The 24,981-nt window shown below is 30.3% G+C and overlaps 1 protein-coding gene across 1 annotated transcript in view; it reads left to right on the forward strand.

Moving 5' to 3' along the window:
• LOC111630478 (GPN-loop GTPase 2-like) overlaps positions 1-24,981 on the forward strand; it is a 36,427-nt gene that overhangs the window by 5,912 nt on the left and 5,534 nt on the right. Inside the window, exon 6 of the mRNA XM_023374584.1 lies at positions 11,403-11,501. Coding sequence (XP_023230352.1) covers positions 11,403-11,501 — 99 coding nt within the window. The remainder of the gene's footprint in view (positions 1-11,402; positions 11,502-24,981) is intronic.

Here is a 24,981-nt window from a genome sequence, read left to right on the forward strand (position 1 = left end):
TTACGGAGTAAGTAGGACTCTTGTAACATTTAATCGGCACTATTCCGTGAGAATAGTCTCAAAGGTTTCAGATCATTGGATCTGATCCTTGTCAAGATTTTTGACCAGGAGGGCTGTAATATTTAGGTAAAAGGGGAATTCAAGACTGTGAGGTCTTTATCCCAAACGTCAGGGCTGACACCAGTTTATCAGTTATTTTACACGCGGATAAACACGCATGGGGGGAGATCTGATTCAGATTCAAATTAAGAGACAATTCTTTTATAAAACAAGAATAAATTTAATAAGTAAATAAATCTATTACAAGATATAAATGATTAGGAGATATAAATATGACTATTAAGATACACGTCAAGATAAATACGAACTATATTATAACCTATACGAGAGATTGAGAGATATATGGCCTTATATCTAAGATATAAATGATTAGGAGATATAAATATGACTATCAAGATACATGTCAAGATAAATACGAACTATATTATAACCTATACGAGAGATTGAGAGATATATGGCCTTATATCTAACCGATACACGATCGAGAGAGAGAGAGAGCTCACAAAATCATTAGAAACATACAACCTGTGTTAGTTGTTCTCAACTTCTTATGTATTTGATGTATTTGCCACACTTCTTGAGTATTCTGTATTCTCTTCTCTTCTTGAGAGATTACTTAAAATGGGAATGTCTATATTTATAGAGGTAATTCTTTGTATGTTGTATGGCTCATAGGCGTTGGCCTTTAAGAGCAAACATGTGGAGTTCGGACACTTCCAACTCTGTCGATGAGCTCCCCGAATTCTGACAAATTTCCCCTATATGTCACGATCGGCGACCAATCATCATGCAAGATTCCTCCGTGAGAACGGATGGAAAGGAGAATACGACAGGGGGTAAACATTTCCCATCAAAGCGAGAGTTTTCGCAGATAAGGGAAAAACAGAGGATGTACTAACTTCTGTGAAAGGAAGTAACATCGGTTATCTATTTTTCCCATTCTAAAACGTCATTTTTTTCTCACCCAAACAAAAGAATATTTTATAACAAAATATTAACATTATTAATAAATCACTATTTTAGCCCAGGGGCCTTTCAGGTCTCACACTATCTTTGCTCTAAAACAACTGATGGAAAGGCACAGGGAGATGCAGGAAGTTTACACATGGTGTTCATAGATCTAGAAAAGGTGTATGATAGAGTACCAAGGCAAGAGATATGGAGTTTGAGGGAAAAGAATGTTTCAGAAAAATGTTAGGCTTGTCAAGGAAATGTATGAGGGAGCAGAGACTCAAGTTAAGAGTAGTGTGGGCACTACAGAAGGGTTCTTTGTTAATGTTGGCTTGCATCAGGGTACACCAACAGAAGAACTCACAACCTATTGGTCTTCTCTTTGGTCCACACAATGCTGATGCAGGCTGGATCGAGGAGGAGAACAAAAACTTGCACAACTTACCAACTATGCCCTGTGCTGAAATAAATGTACACATCCTCTACACTATTAACAGAACACACAATTGGAAGACACCTGGTGTAGACAACATTCACAATTTCTGGTACAAGAGGTTTACATCACTACACCAGGAACTAGCTAAACACCTAACACACATCATCATCATCAATCCACAAGATATGCCAAAATTTCTTACTCAGGGCATCACCTACATGAAACCTAAAAACAACAACACACAGACCCCACACAATACAGACCAATTACATGTCTCCCAACACACTACAAATTATTGACATCCTGTATCACAAACAAAATATACAAACATGTTGAAGAACACAACACAACATTCTTACAGAACAACAAAAAAGGTTGCTGAGAAATCACAGGGGATGCAAAGAACAGTTACTCATAGATTCAGTCATTCTACGGCAAGCACACAAGCAACACAGAAACATACACATGGCATATATAGACTACAGAAAAGCATTCGACATCATTCCACACAGTTGGCTGCTACATATTCTACACATGTACAAAATACATCCATCACTCATTGCATTCTTCCAAAATGCTATGCAGCATTGGAGAACAACACTACATCTCAGGGTTCATAATACCTCCATACACAAAACCAAATATTTATTAGGCAAGAAATTTTTCAAGGTGATTCCTTGAGTCCTGTCTGGTTCTGTCTAGCCTTGAACCTATTATCCAACATGTTAAACAACACGCAATATGGCTACAATATCAGACATGAAAAAACAACACAGTTTACGCTGTCACATCTCATATACATGGACAACATAAAACTATGCATCCACACAAAAACAACTTCATCAACTTCTACAAATCACACATTCATACAGCAAGGACATACAAATGGAGTTTGGCCTAGACAAATGCAAAACACTTCACATAGAAAAAGGAGTCCTGAAGAAAGAAGATTTTTTTTTAATTTTTCACTTTAAAATGGAAATATTATTGAATCCATGGAAGAGGACAAGTTCTACAAGTATTTAGGATTCCAACAGGTCAAACTAACAGAACATACATAAATAAAGCAAAGATTAATTAAAGAATACCAAAGTAGTTAAACACTATTCTCAGAACACAGTTAAATGCAAAACACACAGTTAAAGCAATAAACACATATGTCATCCCAGTACTCACATATTCTTTTGGAGTTATACATTGCACTCACACAGATCTTGAGCAACTCCAAAGGAAAACAAGAACAACACTTACTAAGCATAAACATCATCATCCTAAATCTGCCATGGAAAGATTAACCCTTCCATGTAAAGATGGTGGATGTGGTCTGATTGACATAGTAAACCTTTACTACAAACAAATACAAACACTGTGAGAGTTTTTCTACAAAAAACAAGAAACATCAGAGTTACATAAAGCAGTAACTCTAGCAGACTCAAATAACACACCATTAAACTTACACTCACATCATATGGACATGACTCAACATATAAAAAGCATAGACACCATTAAGCAGTCGTGGGCTCTAAAGGCACTCCATGGCAGGCATCCTTATGACCTGCCCCAGGATTTTGTTGACAAAACTTCATCAAACAGCTGGTTAGCTTGGGTATGCCTCTTTGGAGAGACGGAAGGATTCATGATTGCCATACGGGATCAGGTCATAAATACTAAAAACTGCAGAAAACACATACTCAGATACAACACTCATAAATGACACATGCAGAAAATGTCACATCATGCCAGAAACCATACAACACATCACTTCTGGTTACAAACTCTTGGCACAGACAGATTATTTACATAGACATAATCAAGTAGCAAATATAATACACCAAGAGCTTGCAAAGAAACACAAATTATTAGACATCCACAAACCATACTATAAATACATTCCACAAACAGTATTGGAAAACAATACACACAAAAGGTACTATGACAGAGCCATAATCACAGATAAAACAATTTATCACAACAGACCGGACATCACATTCATTGACAAACACAATAAAATCACATACATTATAGACATATCCATTCCAAACACTCACAATATACAAAACACATAACTGAAAAAAAACAGCAAGTACACAGAACTCGCCCAGGAAATAAGGCATCTGTGGAGGATGAATATAGTGCTTATTGTATCTGTTGTTCTCTCCTTTACAGGTGTCATACCACACACACTATGCAAAAGTCTGGGAACATTACAATTGAATAGAAATACATACATTACACTACAGAAGGCCACTATATTGAATACATGTAATATTGTTAGGAAATTCCTAAATACAGACACACACACTGACACATTTACTTAATTTTAGTTTTGTTTTGGTTGCTATGCCTTGACTCTGGTCTGGCAGAGTATACAACCACTGGTGTCAATTGAGTATAACCCCTAAACCAAATATAATAATAATAATAATAATAATAATAATAATAGGTTAGTGGCATTACATAATTCTATTAATCTATTAATAGTATCATATCATTTTTGAGGGGAATAACATTTTAGTGTGTTGTGTCGAGTCATGAGTGTGCCACAAGTAGCAGAACACTGCTCTAGAGAATTGACTATTTTCTAATTATCACCATGAAATCTAATGTTGGCATTATAATATACAACAACAATACAAGTACAGTGTCATCTATAACATATTTTTACAAGATTACAAAAACATTATTACTATTGGTATTAAAGTTTATCACTGAATCAACCTGGGAAAAGATGGAATCAGATATAAAGACAAGAAAATGTCAATTGTGATGTCTTCATCATTATCTGTAACTCCTTTTGTGTAACCTTTTTTTATGTAATTTTATTTCATTATTTTGTTAATGTGGATGCAATAAGAGCCTTTTTTTACATCCACAATAGATTTGACCAATCTCAAAAAGGAGGTCAAGTGATGAGGAATAAGTCAGATTTATCTAGATCAACTCATTCATGAAAATTTTGAACTGACCTTGATTTGAATCCAGGTCCTGCAGAGTAACAGGCTAGTACTTTTTGTAGGAAATCATAATTTTGTTGTTCATTGTGTTCAGTGAACATCAGAGACTTTGCAATATGTCTTTCAAAGTGGGTTTAAATGAAATTGTTACTTAGGGACATCAATAATGTCCCTTAAAAAACTTTATTTATTGATACATCCATTTTGAAAGGTATACTGTAAAAAGTCTTAGGCTTTGTCCATATCTCTTCTACAGTTCTTTTCTAGCTTTTATTAGTAGTGTTGAATAGATACTTAGATGTATATATGTCATTTAAATTTGAATATATTGGTCATTTTTAGTCTATTTTTTCTAAATGATCTTTTAAAATAGTATATACTTTGCTGTATATTTCAGATTAGGATGAGATAAATTTGGTCATTTTGATATATTTTTAGTCATTTTGTTTCCTTTACGTAAAGAATGCTTATTGTACATTATCATATTAATGCCTTTTGACTAAAATGTGGCAATGTTGTGTGTGATTTTCAATGTAAAAGTGTCAAAAGAGCAAAAACTCAAATCTTAATCTTTGAAATAAAAAAAAAAGACTTGATTTAACTCCTGTCTGGATAAGATATTTTTATAACACAAATGGATAAAGTGGGTCCAATGGACTCAGCATTAATTCTTTGGCATGATGTACATTTTCTTTTACGTTATTGTTATTTTGAGTTATATTATTAGTATGAAACTTTTTTTATCAGTTTTTTTAATTACATTATGCCAACAAATTTTATTTGAATTTATTTTTACATGTATAGCATATGTCTTTACTGAATGTTGACTGCATAAAGCATCATTGCATACATTGAAATGTTTTTGCATTTGAGAGTTGTTCATAGATCATATGAACCATCATTTTTTCTTTTGTGGTTCTTCTCCACTAGAAGAGTGTATTGGAACTAACCTTGTCTTTCTTACAGCACTCTGATCTTGTACAGTATTTTATCATCAAATCTAACACACTATAAAAGACTCTTGAATGATCAGTTGCCTGTACTAGCTCTGAAAATAGGAGAATCATAAAGAGAATGCCCTAAAACCTCATAACTTCTATTATTGAGTTTCAGACATCTTTCAGTAAAGTCCAAAAATGGTTGGATATGTATTATCTCAGATAGTTTTCATTCATGGTCCTAGATAATAGTTACATATATACTCATATAGATTCTTGGTTTGTAAATGAAACAATTTGTAGAAGTATATCAGAAGTTACAAATAAGTGAAAACTGTCAAGTATATTGACAACTTTTTCCAAATTGAAGGATGACTATTTGGTATGTGTAAAGCACTTTTTATTATACAATATCACATAACTGAAATTTTTTTTTGCCGAGTTGGAATGGAAGACCACGTGGACCTACCATTCTATCCAAATCTTGATCATCCTTTTCAAATTCAAAAGCAATCATATCATCTGAAACATCTGATAAATTTAATTTGTGTCAGACTCCTCATAATTTTCCTTTTCAATGTTGTCAAATACAGTCAGTTCATCATCACTGAGGTTATGTTTAATTTCCTAAAGTTCTTAATCAGACAAAACACGATGTTAACATCTATCTCAATTGTTAAGATGTCTTATCTCAATCAAAATACATTTCAACTTACTTATTGCAAATACTTATGTAATTTTGCAGCAAGTAACTTAAAACTTTAATAACTCACTAAAAGCAAGAATTAACACATTAAAACAACAACCATCAGAGTCTGCACAATGCTTTTTGCCGGTCTCAACAAGAAAAATATACATCTGATACAGTGATAGACTCATGTTATCCATTTGAACATATATTTATTTTAATTTAATGAATTTTGTGTACATTTACCAAAAGTATTATATTATTCTAGAATAAAGTTTTGTAAACATAAATTGACAAATACATAAAGCAGCAAGTAGTAATCTTAAATCAAAAGAGAAATTTGAAGAGTAATATGTTGAAAAGAGTCTGACAGACCCTCTTTATCTGGATAAGGGTTACTTTGTAAGAGAAATCAAATTGTAAGAAGACAACTTTTGCTAGAAAGAATCCATACTTTTCTATTTGGACCATGTTAAATAATAATCTCCTCAAAGAAAGCATTGAGACAGTTGGGTAAAATATGAAAAAAAAGGAAGTGACTGCATATTTCAGTTTTGAAAAGTGAAAATAAAATATTTTATATAATAAAGTAAATATATGAATATAAGTATAATAAATTATTTAATAGAACATTGTATTTTATATATATGCAAGAATAAATTTAAGTATTATACCTACAGACCACCTGCTATAAAAATATTTTGCTTTCTGTTACATGGTTAGTATTTTCTAGTCTCATGTTATTGAACTTTCAAAGTATACTATTTACATATTGACATGAAGTGTTTGAGTAGAAGTGGACTTTTTATGTAAAAACAAAATAGTGAATTTAAAAGGGCTAGTTAAGCATGTTATCAAAAAATATAGTTTTGAAAAAATAAAATATTCAAATATGCAATATGAGGTGCAAAGATTGATCTTCAGTAACTATAAAACCAAGTGGTTGATTTTAAATGTCACATATTTTTGAAGATATTTATAATTGTTAATTTATGCCATATTATTTTAAATTATAAGCTATCTTTTTGTGATTATTTTTAATTAAAACGTTTTAATATATATATTAAATAATTGTAAACAACATACAAAGCTAATAGTGTTTATAAAGAATTATTATAAATTATAAACAATGCAAAGGATATTTCAAAGTTAGTCTCTTCACAAACACCAGAAAATCCAGCAAAAATGTAATGTTTAATAAGATATATAACTGTTTTAAACAAATAAGATAAATGCTACATTTTTTCAGGATTTTCTGATGTTTGTGAAGCGATATCTCATCCAGTTATTTTGGGTAATTGCTTATTGCCAAGTGATTTGAAGTATCAGAATTGAATAGGAAATCAGGTACAGAATCCATAATACATAATACATATGTATAAATACAATAGAATTTGCTTATCGTAATTTTATTTTGGGTTATAGTTATCATTATCTTCAGATTAATATATATTTTTAATTCTATGAAAAACCAACTGGATGAAAAATAATAACATTAATGAATTCATTTTTTAAATTCCAGCAACATAAATTTATTTTGAACAGATTTTTCTAGCCATGTTTAACAGCTTTTTTTTGAGTTGTTGTTTCCTCTCAAGAACAAACTAGTATTCATTATATATCAATATAGATCATAAAATCAAATGCTGTATTCCTGATATTGAATTTATTATCATTTTAATTTATAACATTTTGGATTACAGTAATGCATTAAAATTGACATAAAATTTAATAGTACATCTCAAAATCAATATATTTTTTTCCAGTATAGCAAATATATTTAAGATATCATTTGAACTTCATTCATAATTAACTCCTTTTATTCCAATAATTCAAATTAAATAACACGCTTTACTATAGAACTTTAAAAAATAATTTTTTAATACTTTTGAGTTTTCTTGTCTTTAAAATCTGGAATAATGAAGATTTTTTCACGTGTATGTATAATGAATTCATTCATTGTCTGATGAACAATGATGGTGATGACTCTTCAGAAAAACTAGTTTCAAACTACTCATAACAAATTTAGTTAGTTTATTTATGTTATGTTTGCAAACATACTTAGTTTACAAAGGAGTATTATTACTATAAAATCAAGCTGTTTCTTCTTAGAGGAGCGTGAGAAAGGAGTGGAAGTTGCCCTGAACTAACAGAAGGGGTATTAATTTTCAGAGGCACTACAATCCTAACTGTTGATTAGGATATACCAGGTGTATCTATTGTTACTTTTCTGTGACATGTGATCAATCTTTGAGAAGGGAAATTTTTCTAATTTTCTCTAACTTCTAATGAAGTCTTGGGTTCCTCTCAATCCCTGTTGGGTTCCTCAATACTCTCATATTTCAACAGTACCACTGATGACCTATTTCCTCAACCCTTCCACTTCAGATTTCTTTTTCTTGAATCAGTAAGTTTCTTTTTCTCTTCTGACTTCTCTCCCTATTTAATTTAGATGGTCCAACCAAAATGAGGGTCAGAAAGCCTGCTACATGATGGGATATCATATGTCTTAATTATGGTTAAGTGCAAAATGGATGCAAATACATCTTTCTTTGGAAGGATTAATGATAATGATTATCTGTTATTGCCCTGCAATAAACTGTTTCAATCCACTCTTTGTTTTTCATCTTTTAGGATTAATTCGGTTTAACAGATCAAGATTTAAAAAAAAGATTAAAACAATTAAATCGTTTGACTCTGACAAGAATTGAAATATGATATTTTGATAAGAAAATGAAAAATTTGTTAATATATTCTGTCACAACTAAGCTGATAGTGACGTAAATGACATGACATCACAAAAATCACAGTGATAAGTGAATTATCGAAAAACACCAATATACTTACACACTATATAGTTCCATCAAAAAATTCATTTACAGCAGTCCTTGCATTATGAAATTATTTACAATAAGCAATATAGAAAGGGTGTTATAAACATTCAAAATAAGCTTTCTTTTACCATTTACTTTTCCTGTGCTTGGTAAACAATACTTTGCTCTCAGCAATGTTGAACAGAACTAAATTTCCACTTCCTCATGATTTGAGTGTTTATTACTGTGTACTTGTTTTTAGTTTTGTACGTTAGTTTTAAAATAAACAAAGTATTATTATGTTGCTTATTGTGAATAATTTCATAATGTAAGGACTTCTGCAAATGAAAATTTTGACGGAACTATATTGTGTAAATATATTGGCATTCTTCAGTAGTTTACCTATCACGGTGATTTTTGTGACATAATGTCGTCTATGTTACTATCAGCTTAGTTAAAAATAAGAAAAAAGTGAACTTTTAAGAAATTTGCAGGATATTCTGGGTTAATACAGATGGATCCCAGGATCCCATTAGAGAAATCCTAGTTAGTAAATGTAATTATGATTCTCAATCACTGTGCCATGGCACTTTAGTGTGCTGCAAGATTTTTGAAGTGTGTTGTGCCGCCACTGCGAATACTGATACATAAGTGACATCAGACAACTAGTTCAATCAGTTCTACTTTCCTAGGGCGCATTTGGTAATTGTAACTGGTGTTACCAGTAACTGCCTGTAGTTACCAAGGCATTTAGAAAACATGACCTAAATAACCAACGGCATTTAAAAATCACTTATAATGTCACCGGTTGTCCTGTGGTATTTAAAGTAACCATGTGTGGCGCGAAATTTTTAAATTATTAAAAGTGTACCGTGACAAAAAAAAGGTTGAGAATCACTGAGACAGAGTATAGCTGAAAATTTTTAAACCATAGAAATAGAACAAACAAAATAATAGACAATATTAAAAGTCAACATAAATCTTAAATACAAACTTAAAAATCTTTAAAAATAATTATTCTGAATGTTTATTTGATTACAGTTATTTTAAATTTCTTTATTCTGAATGCATTGCATAGTTTTATGTAAAAATTACTATGGTGTTTCTGAAAGCTTTTGATTTTTGCTTATTTCAAAAGTAATTTAATTATTTATGTTTAGATTGGTAATTGTCTACAATTAGGATTATGTATCTCTCCTTTTCTTCAATGTTCAAAATGTTTTCTCCTTCATTATCTCAACACAAGCTTTTATAAAAAACATTCTTAAGATTTGTCCTCTCATCTTTAGTCATTGAATAAGTTTGAAATTTTGTATTATTATTCTCTAAGAAACATTTATTTGATGACTAATTTAAAAAAAAAACAAAAGTAATCTTAAAAAGTTTTACTTATAGAATAATGTACATTTTTCTCTTAATAATTCATTTTAATGGAAAATTTAGATTCTGTTAGTTAAATTCTGTTATTTAAATTAGAAAATTATGATTTCATGAAAGATTATATAGTACAGGTATCCTTCATACAACACTGTTTTGCTCTAACACAGCTTTTGAAATTATCTGTACCAAATTTCACAATTTTTAAATGTAAACTGCATTATTTTAATTTTTTTTTTCAAGCAAGCATGCATGTTGTCTCAAATTTGCCCATGGATTTTAGAATATTGAAATTTTCAATTTTTTTTTGTGCCTTTCACCAGGTTTACTTTAATGTGAACTAATAGTACAATTTTTTTCTACCTTATCCTAGCTTTCCTATCAACTGGGTGTCATTGTCATTGCCTTCAGATTTTAGCCTTTAAGACTGTCACTGTGTTTTGTTTTTATGGATTAATCTTTCTATTTAGTAAAGTTTATTTAAACATTTTTAGATAAGTGCTATTAAACTTTTTTAAACTGTAGGTAAGCAATCACTTGTAAAATGATGAAAGAAATACGGCAGTATCTTGGTGCTCAAACAATTCAGTATTCAAACACAAATTCTGGAAAAAGTCACTCTGTACTCAACTGAACAAACATGACTCTCTAGAACAAATTTTTTATTAAAAACATATTTTTACTTCATAATTCTAAAAACTTTAATGATAAAAACAAAAAATATGAAAATGTTGCTGATACTTCTGATCAAGATCAACAAAAAAGCTGAGATGACAACAATACTTTGTAAAAAAAAAAAAGCCTATGTTCAACTAAAATTAATATTATCACATAATATGGTACTTTTAATAGCGATTGTTAATTAATTATTGATTGGGAATAAATTATCAATTGCTTTAATCAACATGTTTCTCTTAGTTATGAAAGAGAATAGTATACTTTTGCGAACTTCTAGAACATAGCCCTATGTTTTGCACTAGTCCTTTGTTTTGTATAACACAAATTTGCATAAAACAGCACTTTCTGGAACGTAACTACTGTTATATGTTATAATACCCATAATTATCTACAGTTAATGTAAGCATAAAATTTTTGAAGTAAACATTAAAATTTTATTACAGATTTTTATTATAAGTATAGTAAATACTGTTTGCTGAATTTTTTAAAATAAATTTTCAAATTTAGGATCATCCATTTTTAAAGAAATTTAAGAAATTAAATGAAGCTTTGGTTGGTGTCATAGAAGATTACAGTTTAGTATCTTTTATTCCTCTAAATATTAAGGTAAGTGTTAATATAAGTATTTTAATAAAGATCTGAAGATTTATATCTAAAAAGTAAAATACTTTATTTATTTAGTTAGTTTATTAGAAAAAATAAAAATGGAACAGAAATGATTGCTAATATAAACCACAATAAAATTATTATAGTTTGGCATTTACTTTTAATTAAATACATCTAGTTTATTAAAAAATTCTAGAACATTTATAGATAATTTTTTCATTAACAAGATTTTATGAAAAAATTCAGCAATGAGTTGTTAACTTTCCTAGCAACATTTCATGGCACCATCTGTTGTTATATTTTATTAAAAATTTTATATTTTTAATTCTTATAAATTGGCAGAAAGCTTAATTTTGAGGACAGGGATGGGTTTTATAAAAAAATTGTAAATGCTAATAAGAAGTACAATCATCATCAAGTTTGACTCTACTCAAGATATGACACAACTTCCTTTATCTCTCCATCCCATCAGCCTTTAACCACCAAAATTTAATAGCATCAATCCCCCTAATAGGCAAACCTTCCTGATAAATTTCAGAAATTTTCAACAAAAAGCACAGGCACTATTAAGCTTCAAAGAGGGTGAACGAAATTGTGCCCTCCCACACACACTAACATCCATACTAGGGTTTCTCATTTCCCGGTCTTTTGCTTGTCCCGGGTTTCCGGGATAAAAGTGAACTGTTTCCCGGGAAATCGCTGGACAGAATTAATTATTTTTAACCACTCAGCAGTGAAGGACAGATATATCCATCCAGGGCGATCGTATGACAGTGGTGAAGGATGGATATATTTGTTAAATTCTTTTGGGGTATCGCCAAAAACTACCACAAAAAAAATTCACCTAAAAAATTAATTATGTAACAATAAGAAAAGACTTTTCTTTACTAGACATAACTGTTTACAAAATCTTTTTCTGAAACAGTAATGAGAAAAAACACATGAAAAATTAGTTTAAAAATTTCCCACGTTTATTCTCCACTACTGTGGGTAGAACCATATCTGACTAGTCCACTGTTGTTAAGATAAACAAAATATCATGAAATTAAATGATTTAATTATTATTCATTTTTTAAAGTAATTTAATATGTTCTGCAACCTCCAAAATTATATTAATAATGTTGTGTAAGATACATATTAAAAATTACCTTTGAATTAAGTAGAAATTTTCACAAATAGAAAAAATTTATTAAAGTTTGCTGGAAACTGCATACAACAACAACAACAACAAAATGCTTTGAATTGAGTTGAAAATTTAAAAAAAAATGAATCCAGATGAAACTTCTTAAGACTTTAAGACTTAGAAGGTAATTTTCGTTTTTTAAATAAAACATAATACAAAATATTATTGTAAATTTTTATAATAAGATTTTAAAAAGCAAAGATGGTCAATACTTCGATTAGTCAATCTGATTCTTATTTTAGTAATGAAAAGTCCTGCTACCGAGAATGCCCTTTCCGATTTAATTGATGTTAGTGGAATCATCATTAATGCGTTTAAGAGAAGACAGATGTTATATGTTTTTTTCACTTGTAGCCTGGAAGATTTTGAGTTCATTTTTGAGATTGTAGTACTTCTTTTGCTCTCTAGTATTCTTGATTTGTCTACCTTGTCTGCTTTAATAGTGGCATCAAGCTTATAGCCTGATAATTTGGCAATTTATTTGGCTTTAATAATCAGGTTTATGAAGAAAAATTTCATACTTGCAGACTTTGTATTTATTTGTATCCTTGCCCAATTTGCACAACTTGGCATAATGCAGTTATTGAAGCTACTGGGCATGGTTAAAAATTAAGACAGCGTAAGCACAATTATTCCAAATATTACAGGTTCCGACAAGTAAAGAATTTTCAGAGTCCTGCCACAAATAAGCTACATACTGATTATTGACCATTTGTGACATGCCATAATGAGGAAAAATTAAAAAAACTAATAAGTAGGTTTAAAATTAATAAATACAAATGTACAGTAGAGCCTCGATTATCCGACTCAATTGGGGACTGGGGTTGGTCGGATAATTGAAAAGTCGGATAACCGAAAAGTATGAAAAAATCCATTATTAGTGTAGTATATTATTATATCCAATGTAATTAGTATATTAGTATATCGCCATTAACCTACTTCGCGTTGAATTTTCATCGCTGTTAAGCCTAACAAAAGTTTTTTAAAATAATAATCGTCGCTATTGTATCGTTAAAAATTAGAAAATTAAGCCTCGTTTAAATACTGGCTCCCTTTCATGGTCGAATGAGTGTTGCCAGCTAAAACACGTAAAAATAATATTAAAGTAGCCAAGACATAGCCAAATATTGTAGCGCCACATCACTAGCGGACATTTGAAATTTGNTTTCAAACTACTCATAACAAATTTAGTTAGTTTATTTATGTTATGTTTGCAAACATACTTAGTTTACAAAGGAGTATTATTACTATAAAATCAAGCTGTTTCTTCTTAGAGGAGCTTGAGAAAGGAGTGGAAGTTGCCCTGAACTAACAGAAGGGGTATTAATTTTCAGAGGCACTACAATCCTAACTGTTGATTAGGATATACCAGGTGTATCTATTGTTACTTTTCTGTGACATGTGATCAATCTTTGAGAAGGGAAATTTTTCTAATTTTCTCTAACTTCTAATGAAGTCTTGGGTTCCTCTCAATCCCTGTTGGGTTCCTCAATACTCTCATATTTCAACAGTACCACTGATGACCTATTTCCTCAACCCTTCCACTTCAGATTTCTTTTTCTTGAATCAGTAAGTTTCTTTTTCTCTTCTGACTTCTCTCCCTATTTAATTTAGATGGTCCAACCAAAATGAGGGTCAGAAAGCCTGCTACATGATGGGATATCATATGTCTTAATTATGGTTAAGTGCAAAATGGATGCAAATACATCTTTCTTTGGAAGGATTAATGATAATGATTATCTGTTATTGCCCTGCAATAAACTGTTTCAATCCACTCTTTGTTTTTCATCTTTTAGGATTAATTCGGTTTAACAGATCAAGATTTAAAAAAAAGATTAAAACAATTAAATCGTTTGACTCTGACAAGAATTGAAATATGATATTTTGATAAGAAAATGAAAAATTTGTTAATATATTCTGTCACAACTAAGCTGATAGTGACGTAAATGACATGACATCACAAAAATCACAGTGATAAGTGAATTATCGAAAAACACCAATATACTTACACACTATATAGTTCCATCAAAAAATTCATTTACAGCAGTCCTTGCATTATGAAATTATTTACAATAAGCAATATAGAAAGGGTGTTATAAACATTCAAAATAAGCTTTCTTTTACCATTTACTTTTCCTGTGCTTGGTAAACAATACTTTGCTCTCAGCAATGTTGAACAGAACTAAATTTCCACTTCCTCATGATTTGAGTGTTTATTACTGTGTACTTGTTTTTAGTTTTGTACGTTAGTTTTAAAATAAACAAAGTATTATTATGTTGCTTATTGTGAATAATTTCATAATGTAAGGACTTCTGCAAATGAAAATTTTGACGGAACTATATTGTGTAAATATATTGGCATTCTTCAGTAGGTTACCTATCACGGTGATTTTTGTGACATAATGTCGTCTATGTTACTATCAGCTTAGTTAAAAATAAGAAAAAAGTGAACTTTTAAGAAATTTGCAGGATATTCTGGGTTAATACAGATGGATCCCAGGATCCCATTAGAGAAATCCTAGTTAGTAAATGTAATTATGATTCTCAATCACTGTGCCATGGCACTTTAGTGTGCTGCAAGATTTTTGAAGTGTGTTGTGCCGCCACTGCGAATACTGATACATAAGTGACATCAGACAACTAGTTCAATCAGTTCTACTTTCCTAGGGCGCATTTGGTAATTGTAACTGGTGTTACCAGTAACTGCCTGTAGTTACCAAGGCATTTAGAAAACATGACCTAAATAACCAACGGCATTTAAAAATCACTTATAATGTCACCGGTTGTCCTGTGGTATTTAAAGTAACCATGTGTGGCGCGAAATTTTTAAATTATTAAAAGTGTACCGTGACAAAAAAAAGGTTGAGAATCACTGAGACAGAGTATAGCTGAAAATTTTTAAACCATAGAAATAGAACAAACAAAATAATAGACAATATTAAAAGTCAACATAAATCTTAAATACAAACTTAAAAATCTTTAAAAATAATTATTCTGAATGTTTATTTGATTACAGTTATTTTAAATTTCTTTATTCTGAATGCATTGCATAGTTTTATGTAAAAATTACTATGGTGTTTCTGAAAGCTTTTGATTTTTGCTTATTTCAAAAGTAATTTAATTATTTATGTTTAGATTGGTAATTGTCTACAATTAGGATTATGTATCTCTCCTTTTCTTCAATGTTCAAAATGTTTTCTCCTTCATTATCTCAACACAAGCTTTTATAAAAAACATTCTTAAGATTTGTCCTCTCATCTTTAGTCATTGAATAAGTTTGAAATTTTGTATTATTATTCTCTAAGAAACATTTATTTGATGACTAATTTAAAAAAAAAACAAAAGTAATCTTAAAAAGTTTTACTTATAGAATAATGTACATTTTTCTCTTAATAATTCATTTTAATGGAAAATTTAGATTCTGTTAGTTAAATTCTGTTATTTAAATTAGAAAATTATGATTTCATGAAAGATTATATAGTACAGGTATCCTTCATACAACACTGTTTTGCTCTAACACAGCTTTTGAAATTATCTGTACCAAATTTCACAATTTTTAAATGTAAACTGCATTATTTTAATTTTTTTTTTCAAGCAAGCATGCATGTTGTCTCAAATTTGCCCATGGATTTTAGAATATTGAAATTTTCAATTTTTTTTTGTGCCTTTCACCAGGTTTACTTTAATGTGAACTAATAGTACAATTTTTTTCTACCTTATCCTAGCTTTCCTATCAACTGGGTGTCATTGTCATTGCCTTCAGATTTTAGCCTTTAAGACTGTCACTGTGTTTTGTTTTTATGGATTAATCTTTCTATTTAGTAAAGTTTATTTAAACATTTTTAGATAAGTGCTATTAAACTTTTTTAAACTGTAGGTAAGCAATCACTTGTAAAATGATGAAAGAAATACGGCAGTATCTTGGTGCTCAAACAATTCAGTATTCAAACACAAATTCTGGAAAAAGTCACTCTGTACTCAACTGAACAAACATGACTCTCTAGAACAAATTTTTTATTAAAAACATATTTTTACTTCATAATTCTAAAAACTTTAATGATAAAAACAAAAAATATGAAAATGTTGCTGATACTTCTGATCAAGATCAACAAAAAAGCTGAGATGACAACAATACTTTGTAAAAAAAAAAAAGCCTATGTTCAACTAAAATTAATATTATCACATAATATGGTACTTTTAATAGCGATTGTTAATTAATTATTGATTGGGAATAAATTATCAATTGCTTTAATCAACATGTTTCTCTTAGTTATGAAAGAGAATAGTATACTTTTGCGAACTTCTAGAACATAGCCCTATGTTTTGCACTAGTCCTTTGTTTTGTATAACACAAATTTGCATAAAACAGCACTTTCTGGAACGTAACTACTGTTATATGTTATAATACCCATAATTATCTACAGTTAATGTAAGCATAAAATTTTTGAAGTAAACATTAAAATTTTATTACAGATTTTTATTATAAGTATAGTAAATACTGTTTGCTGAATTTTTTTAAATAAATTTTCAAATTTAGGATCATCCATTTTTAAAGAAATTTAAGAAATTAAATGAAGCTTTGGTTGGTGTCATAGAAGATTACAGTTTAGTATCTTTTATTCCTCTAAATATTAAGGTAAGTGTTAATATAAGTATTTTAATAAAGATCTGAAGATTTATATCTAAAAAGTAAAATACTTTATTTATTTAGTTAGTTTATTAGAAAAAATAAAAATGGAACAGAAATGATTGCTAATATAAACCACAATAAAATTATTATAGTTTGGCATTTACTTTTAATTAAATACATCTAGTTTATTAAAAAATTCTAGAACATTTATAGATAATTTTTTCATTAACAAGATTTTATGAAAAAATTCAGCAATGAGTTGTTAACTTTCCTAGCAACATTTCATGGCACCATCTGTTGTTATATTTTATTAAAAATTTTATATTTTTAATTCTTATAAATTGGCAGAAAGCTTAATTTTGAGGACAGGGATGGGTTTTATAAAAAAATTGTAAATGCTAATAAGAAGTACAATCATCATCAAGTTTGACTCTACTCAAGATATGACACAACTTCCTTTATCTCTCCATCCCATCAGCCTTTAACCACCAAAATTTAATAGCATCAATCCCCATAATAGGCAAACCTTCCTGATAAATTTCAGAAATTTTCAACAAAAAGCACAGGCACTATTAAGCTTCAAAGAGGGTGAACGAAATTGTGCCCTCCCACACACACTAACATCCATACTAGGGTTTCTCATTTCCCGGTCTTTTGCTTGTCCCGGGTTTCCGGGATAAAAGTGAACTGTTTCCCGGGAAATCGCTGGACAGAATTAATTATTTTTAACCACTCAGCAGTGAAGGACAGATATATCCATCCAGGGCGATCGTATGACAGTGGTGAAGGATGGATATATTTGTTAAATTCTTTTGGGGTATCGCCAAAAACTACCACAAAAAAAATTCACCTAAAAAATGAATTATGTAACAATAAGAAAAGACTTTTCTTTACTAGACATAACTGTTTACAAAATCTTTTTCTGAAACAGTAATGAGAAAAAACACATGAAAAATTAGTTTAAAAATTTCCCACGTTTATTCTCCACTACTGTGGGTAGAACCATATCTGACTAGTCCACTGTTGTTAAGATAAACAAAATATCATGAAATTAAATGATTTAATTATTATTCATTTTTTAAAGTAATTTAATATGTTCTGCAACCTCCAAAATTATATTAATAATGTTGTGTAAGATACATATTAAAAATTACCTTTGAATTAAGTAGAAATTTTCACAAATAGAAAAAATTTATTAAAGTTTGCTGGAAACTGCATACAACAACAACAACAACAAAATGCTTTGAATTGAGTTGAAAATTTAAAAAAAAATGAATCCAGATGAAACTTCTTAAGACTTTAAGACTTAGAAGGTAATTTTCGTTTTTTAAATAAAACATAATACAAAATATTATTGTAAATTTTTATAATAAGATTTTAAAAAGCAAAGATGGTCAATACTTCGATTAGTCAATCTGATTCTTATTTTAGTAATGAAAAGTCCTGCTACCGAGAATGCCCTTTCCGATTTAATTGATGTTAGTGGAATCATCATTAATGCGTTTAAGAGAAGACAGATGTTATATGTTTTTTTCACTTGTAGCCTGGAAGATTTTGAGTTCATTTTTGAGATTGTAGTACTTCTTTTGCTCTCTAGTATTCTTGATTTGTCTACCTTGTCTGCTTTAATAGTGGCATCAAGCTTATAGCCTGATAATTTGGCAATTTATTTGGCTTTAATAATCAGGTTTATGAAGAAAAATTTCATACTTGCAGACTTTGTATTTATTTGTATCCTTGCCCAATTTGCACAACTTGGCATAATGCAGTTATTGAAGCTACTGGGCATGGTTAAAACTCAAGACAGCGTAAGCACAATTATTCCAAATATTACAGGTTCCGACAAGTAAAGAATTTTCAGAGTCCTGCCACAAATAAGCTACATACTGATTATTGACCATTTGTGACATGCCATAATGAGGAAAAATTAAAAAAACTAATAAGTAGGTTTAAAATTAATAAATACAAATGTACAGTAGAGCCTCGATTATCCGACTCAATTGGGGACTGGGGTTGGTCGGATAATTGAAAAGTCGGATAACCGAAAAGTATGAAAAAATCCATTATTAGTGTAGTATATTATTATATCCCATGTAATTAGTATATTAGTATATCGCTATTAACCTACTTCGCGTTGAATTTTCATCGATGTTAAGCCTAACAAAAATTTTTTAAAATAATAATCGTCGCTATTGTATCGTTAAAAATTAGAAAATTAAGCCTCGTTTAAATACTGGCTCCCTTTCATGGTCGAATGAGTGTTGCCAGCTAAAACACGTAAAAATACTATTAAAGTGGCCAAGACATAGCCAAATATTGTAGCGCCACATCACTAGTGGACATTTGAAATTTGCCGACTAGGACGGTCGGTTAACCGAGGTGTCGGTTAATCGGGGGTTGGATAATCGAGACTCTACTGTATTCTGACAGTTTATGTGTTAATTATACTTTCTATTTGCAAAATTTTTTCAACCTTAACACAAAATAAGAAAAAAAGTGAACTTTTAAGAAATTTGCAGGATTTCCTGTATGAGAAGAATTTCCTGGGTTAAAAAACAACCGGGATCTCATTTGAGAAACCATAATCCATACACACAGAAATAACCTTCAAATTTTTTTGCATTTCTCAATATTTCAAAGGTGTCCTGAATCCAAAAATGTAAAAATCTTGGGGGGATCATGTTTTAACCAATTGCCATACTTTCTCTCTGTTATATATAACAGTCAAGAAAGTAAAAACGATCTGTAAATGATCTATAAATGATCTAGAGTTATAAATTTTAATAAACTAGAAATAATTAAAATGATTAATTACTATTGTCCAATTATTAATTAGAAAATTATAGTAATAATAATAATGTAATTATATATATTATTAACATAATATATATATATAATTATACATTATTACAGTATATTTGGTTAATTATATTAATATAAATTTAAGTAACTTGCAAATAATAATTACTATAATTTTACATTGAACATATGAGAATATAGATTGAACCTCATAAATCTGACAAGTTTTGGATCTGACAGATGTTGCAGTTGCAGATTTTCCAAACTGGTGAAGCTTAGAGTAAAAATGGTTAAGTAATGCTGTACTGTACTGTGCTGTATTAGTGATACTAAAACAACTTACATAGACAAACCTACTGTAGTACAAGTTTATTGTACTGTGACATAAAAATAAGTACAGGAGAAAAGATAGAGAAAATAGGATTTCATATAATCAAAAACTAAAAGTAAAGAAAAAATGGCTGTAATCTATAACAACAAAAGTAGACCTTGGCAGATATTATTTTCTTCCTTCATTTTAAGATCAACTTTTCTAAGCCATTACATTGAATAACTGCAAATAATTTTGGATATTTTGACACTCAGAACTGGATAATTTCAGATTTTCATATTGATAGTTTTCACTGCATAGCTAGTCAGATGTTGATTGTGCAAACTAATGCCAACCAGATTCAAATCATAGTCCCAAACCACCAAAGCAGCCAAAGTAATGAAATCTGAATTAGTATGATTCAACCTGTATTCTTAGAAAGAATATGATGCATAGATTGATACTGTAGATAGGATATCTATTGGAAACATGAATTAGAGAGATTAAATCAATAATAATTATAATAATGACTACAATACAAGAAATTAGTCATAACATTGAAATTGAAAAATCAAATTAATTATTATAGTATTGTGAGAATACAGACGAGGGGTCAGTGCCCTCTAATCGTCGGATCTGAGGGATCTGCTCACTTTGTCACTGGATGGTTGTGGGGTTGTGCAATTTGAGGTGTCGCAATAATAATAGAGGAGGCCATTAATAAGTTCAACAAAATCAAACATTTAATAAAATATAACAAAATTAAGATACAAAGGTAAAATACACAGGACCTAAGTTCCCTACGTTGCGAGAGAGAGAGTTTACAATAAGTGCATATTACCTTGTTGGGTATTTCTGTGGAGCAGGGTTGGCATATTTAAAAATAATGTTTTAAAACATGGATTTTTTTTTGGAAATAAAATACTTGATCTAGTAAAATAGAAAAAGAAAAAAAAAACAAAACAAAATCTTCAGTGTAATAGTATACTTGCTTACTGGAGAATAAAATCAATAAAAATAAAAGCAATTCAACTATACAGCAAAATGGTCCTCGATTATATACCCTTCCTTAAACTGATTATCAAGAGGGTTTCCAAAAGTAAGAACTTGCAGATAGTTTATCGACGTAATCCCACTATATACAGAATGTTAAGGAATGACAAGGGGGATTATGAACGCAACTCCTTAACAGGAATATACTCGATACTGCTAAGAGACTGCCTGTTCAACTCCTACTTAGTATATATAGGCGCAACTTTGAGGAATTTGAAAAAAAGAATCAATGAGCATAAGCTTTCAGTGAACAAAACAATTGACAGCATGGTCCTTGCCACTTATGCTAAACAACAAGGCATTACTGTTTTCTGGGACCAGGCCTCTATAATAAAAGCCACTACATCTAGACACGTGATAAAATATCTCGAAAAGCTGGAAATCCACGGGGCACAGAAGAGTGCGTAGTGTATCAACTATAGGGATGCCAGCGGGCTTTTGTCCGCTTGGAAATCTTTTTGCGATGAATTGGCATAGATCTATATAAAAGGCTCAATCAGGCTTATGATGATCATTCAGGTGGTGACCACGGGAGAGTTATTATTATTATTATTATTATTATTATTATTGTTGTTTATTAAGCACACGAAAATTTGTATATAGCACTTTCGTTTGTAACACGTTACATTTTAATTTTACATAACCGTTATTTGGAATTTCCGTTGCGTAATTTTTCGAATTTCACATTTCGAATTATACAATTAACTGATGATGAACGCTTAATGCGTTTGAAAATGTTTTTAAGTTATTAAAGAATTTTGCTGGATAGTTGAATGGTTTTTATTTTTATTATCTTCGGTGTAAGACTCAAGAATGTACAGAATGTTTTATTTAATATAAAATATAGCATTTTTGAAGTTTTCTTTATGCAATGGCATTTTTAAGATTTGCATGTACAAATACCAAAACAGGATTGACAGCAGTGGCTTCTGCAGCTTAAAGAATTTCTTATTTTCAGAAATGTATAACAGTCAGTAGTGTTTGTTTAGGTGCTTGAAAACTTTAACAAGCTTTGCTGCCTTTTCCTGTCCAAGTCGATTTCTAAGTTTTGAATGAACAAGTCCATAGGTAGAGAAAATTCTTTCAATTCCCTCTGAAGAAGCCACTGCTGTGTGCAGCTGTATAACTAATTTTAAAACAGGTTTATCAATTCTGTCACATAATGACTGTCACCATGTAAGAGGAGTGATATTAGTTAACACAGACTCTGCAAACATGTGTTACAGAAATGGGCTAGATTTTGCCAAGTATTTTAAAACTGAAGGCATAGTGTCTGTTTTAAAATACGTAAGTATTTTATGTAAGTAAACTATGTCTGTTTTAAAATACGTAAGTATTTTAAAACAGACACTATGCCTTCAGTTTTAAGCAGTCTGTTTTAAAATACGCTTACTACTGCTAGTTTGTTTTAAAATACACTTACTATGCTAGTCTGTTTTAAAATACTTATGTATTTTAAAACAGACTAGCAGTAGTAAGCGTGGCACAGAGTTAGTGCAGCATCCTTCATACTCAGGCCAGATCATTGCATAGACAAATGAGACAAATGTCTACGGCCCAGTTTTTAGAAGATCCCAGTCAAACTGTTTATTTTGAAAAGATTTGTAAATAAGATTCTTCCGATAATTTAGATTTTTTTTTATAGCAATTAAATATTTTTTTATTAATAAAAAATTAAGATTTGTTTTAGTTTTTCACATTATTTAGTTTTGTTTTATTTATTGTTTTATATTATTTGTGCACTCAATTTCTTGTGGGAGAGGGATGGGGCCCAGTATAAAGAAAGTATCTAGGGCCCCAAAGTGGGTTAATCTAGCCTTGTTCATACTGTCTGTGAGCTTTGCACTCTGGTATAGGTGTATTGGGTCCAGAAGATTTGCTAAAAGGTGATAGTCTGTGATAGCCATATCAAATCTGTCTTTGGCTGCTTGCATGACTCCAGTGATCCCAAGTTGTTGCAAGTCATTTTGAACACTATAAAAGTAATGTTATGAAAAACTTTTGCTGCAAAAGTAATTAATAAAATTTTCATAGATCATAGATAACAATGTATATGCCCATACATATTTTTGGAAAAGGACCGTTTTTTTCGTAACGCTATGGATATAACTCTGGTGAAGAACTAAAGAATATCTATATAGATTCAATTGAGTTATGACCCAGGAAAACTTTATAGCAAGCTATAGAAAATTTTAAAACTTATAATGGTTCAAAATACTCACCCAGCTATTGCAATTCCTGTATATCATTCTGTAGATGGTTATCTTCAATATATTTTTTTCATGCTAGTGACTAATCTAACCATTTCTTTCCTACATACTGTATTTTGAATTGCACCTGCATGCTGGTTTTCCTGGATTTCCAGAAATTAGTTTGTACTGGTTTCAGATATTATCAAACCTTCTTCCTGCACTCATTTTATACTTAACAAGTAACGATGATAATAATAATGTTTTTTTCCATCCAAGTAATATTACATTAGCTGTATTGCTAACAGTATTAACTGGCATGTGCTATCAGGAAATCTCCTCTTAGTGATAAAAGTCACATGTCATGTGCTTTCATGACCCATGAGAGTGAGAAAAATTTCCCATTCCTACGCTCACATTTAGCTCACAAGTCAGAAAAAGTTTATTTACTAAATTTATGTAATAAAACATTCTTTTTTAAATTTAAAACATTGTTTTAAAACAGTATTTTATAATGTAATATAAAACTGTTTTAAAACAAAAAAAAAACAAAGGTTTCTAAATAAAACGTGTATTATTGTTTTATTTAAAAAAAAAACATAAATTTCCCAACCCTGCTGTGGAGTTGGGTTGCTGTAGTGAGGTTAGGCTGGACTTTACTGTTGGATGGCTAGCAGGATGAGTAGCAGGAGGAGTCCTATGAGGCATAAATGGCTAGGTCATATGGCATATTCTATCTTGGATATGCCATACATATTTTTGGACTGCCTCGAGTGGGGAAACTTGCTCTTTTATCTTGAATTTTCCCCAATCATCACCTGAGAAATGCATCAGCTGATGGGAAGATCAGATCTGTCAATCGACCAGATTGTGACGATCCAAAACCCTTTTGTTTTAGAATAATATCACTTTTCTAATAAACTTCGTGATTAGGTAAAAAGGGAAAAAGAGGGACTTCTGCGGTCGATGACCGAGACGATCTCCTCGAAAAAAGTCGTTAGTATATCAATAAAAGAAATCTCCATTTGTTTAAAGGTAATTTTATAGATGGGAATAAGAGATGCTTCTTATCACCTCTTTGGTTGCACGTGACACGTGGCTACGGCAATAAATCGCCTCCTTTGTAGTCAAATGCAACGTTTGATATAAACGATATCTAGATAGTTGACCAGGTTAAAGAAATTATTGTCAGATGAATGTTAATTTATGGATGAGAGCCGTCAAACCTATAGAAATTTATATTATAAAATCATATCTTCTAGACACTGATAGCAATAAATTAAACAAACTTCTCTATGTCAGTTGTCAGAACTAGC

This window comes from Centruroides sculpturatus, unplaced genomic scaffold (assembly GCF_000671375.1).
Source record: "Centruroides sculpturatus isolate CEXI.00-Female unplaced genomic scaffold, Cexi_2.0 scaffold71, whole genome shotgun sequence".
NCBI lineage: Eukaryota > Metazoa > Arthropoda > Arachnida > Scorpiones > Buthidae > Centruroides > Centruroides sculpturatus.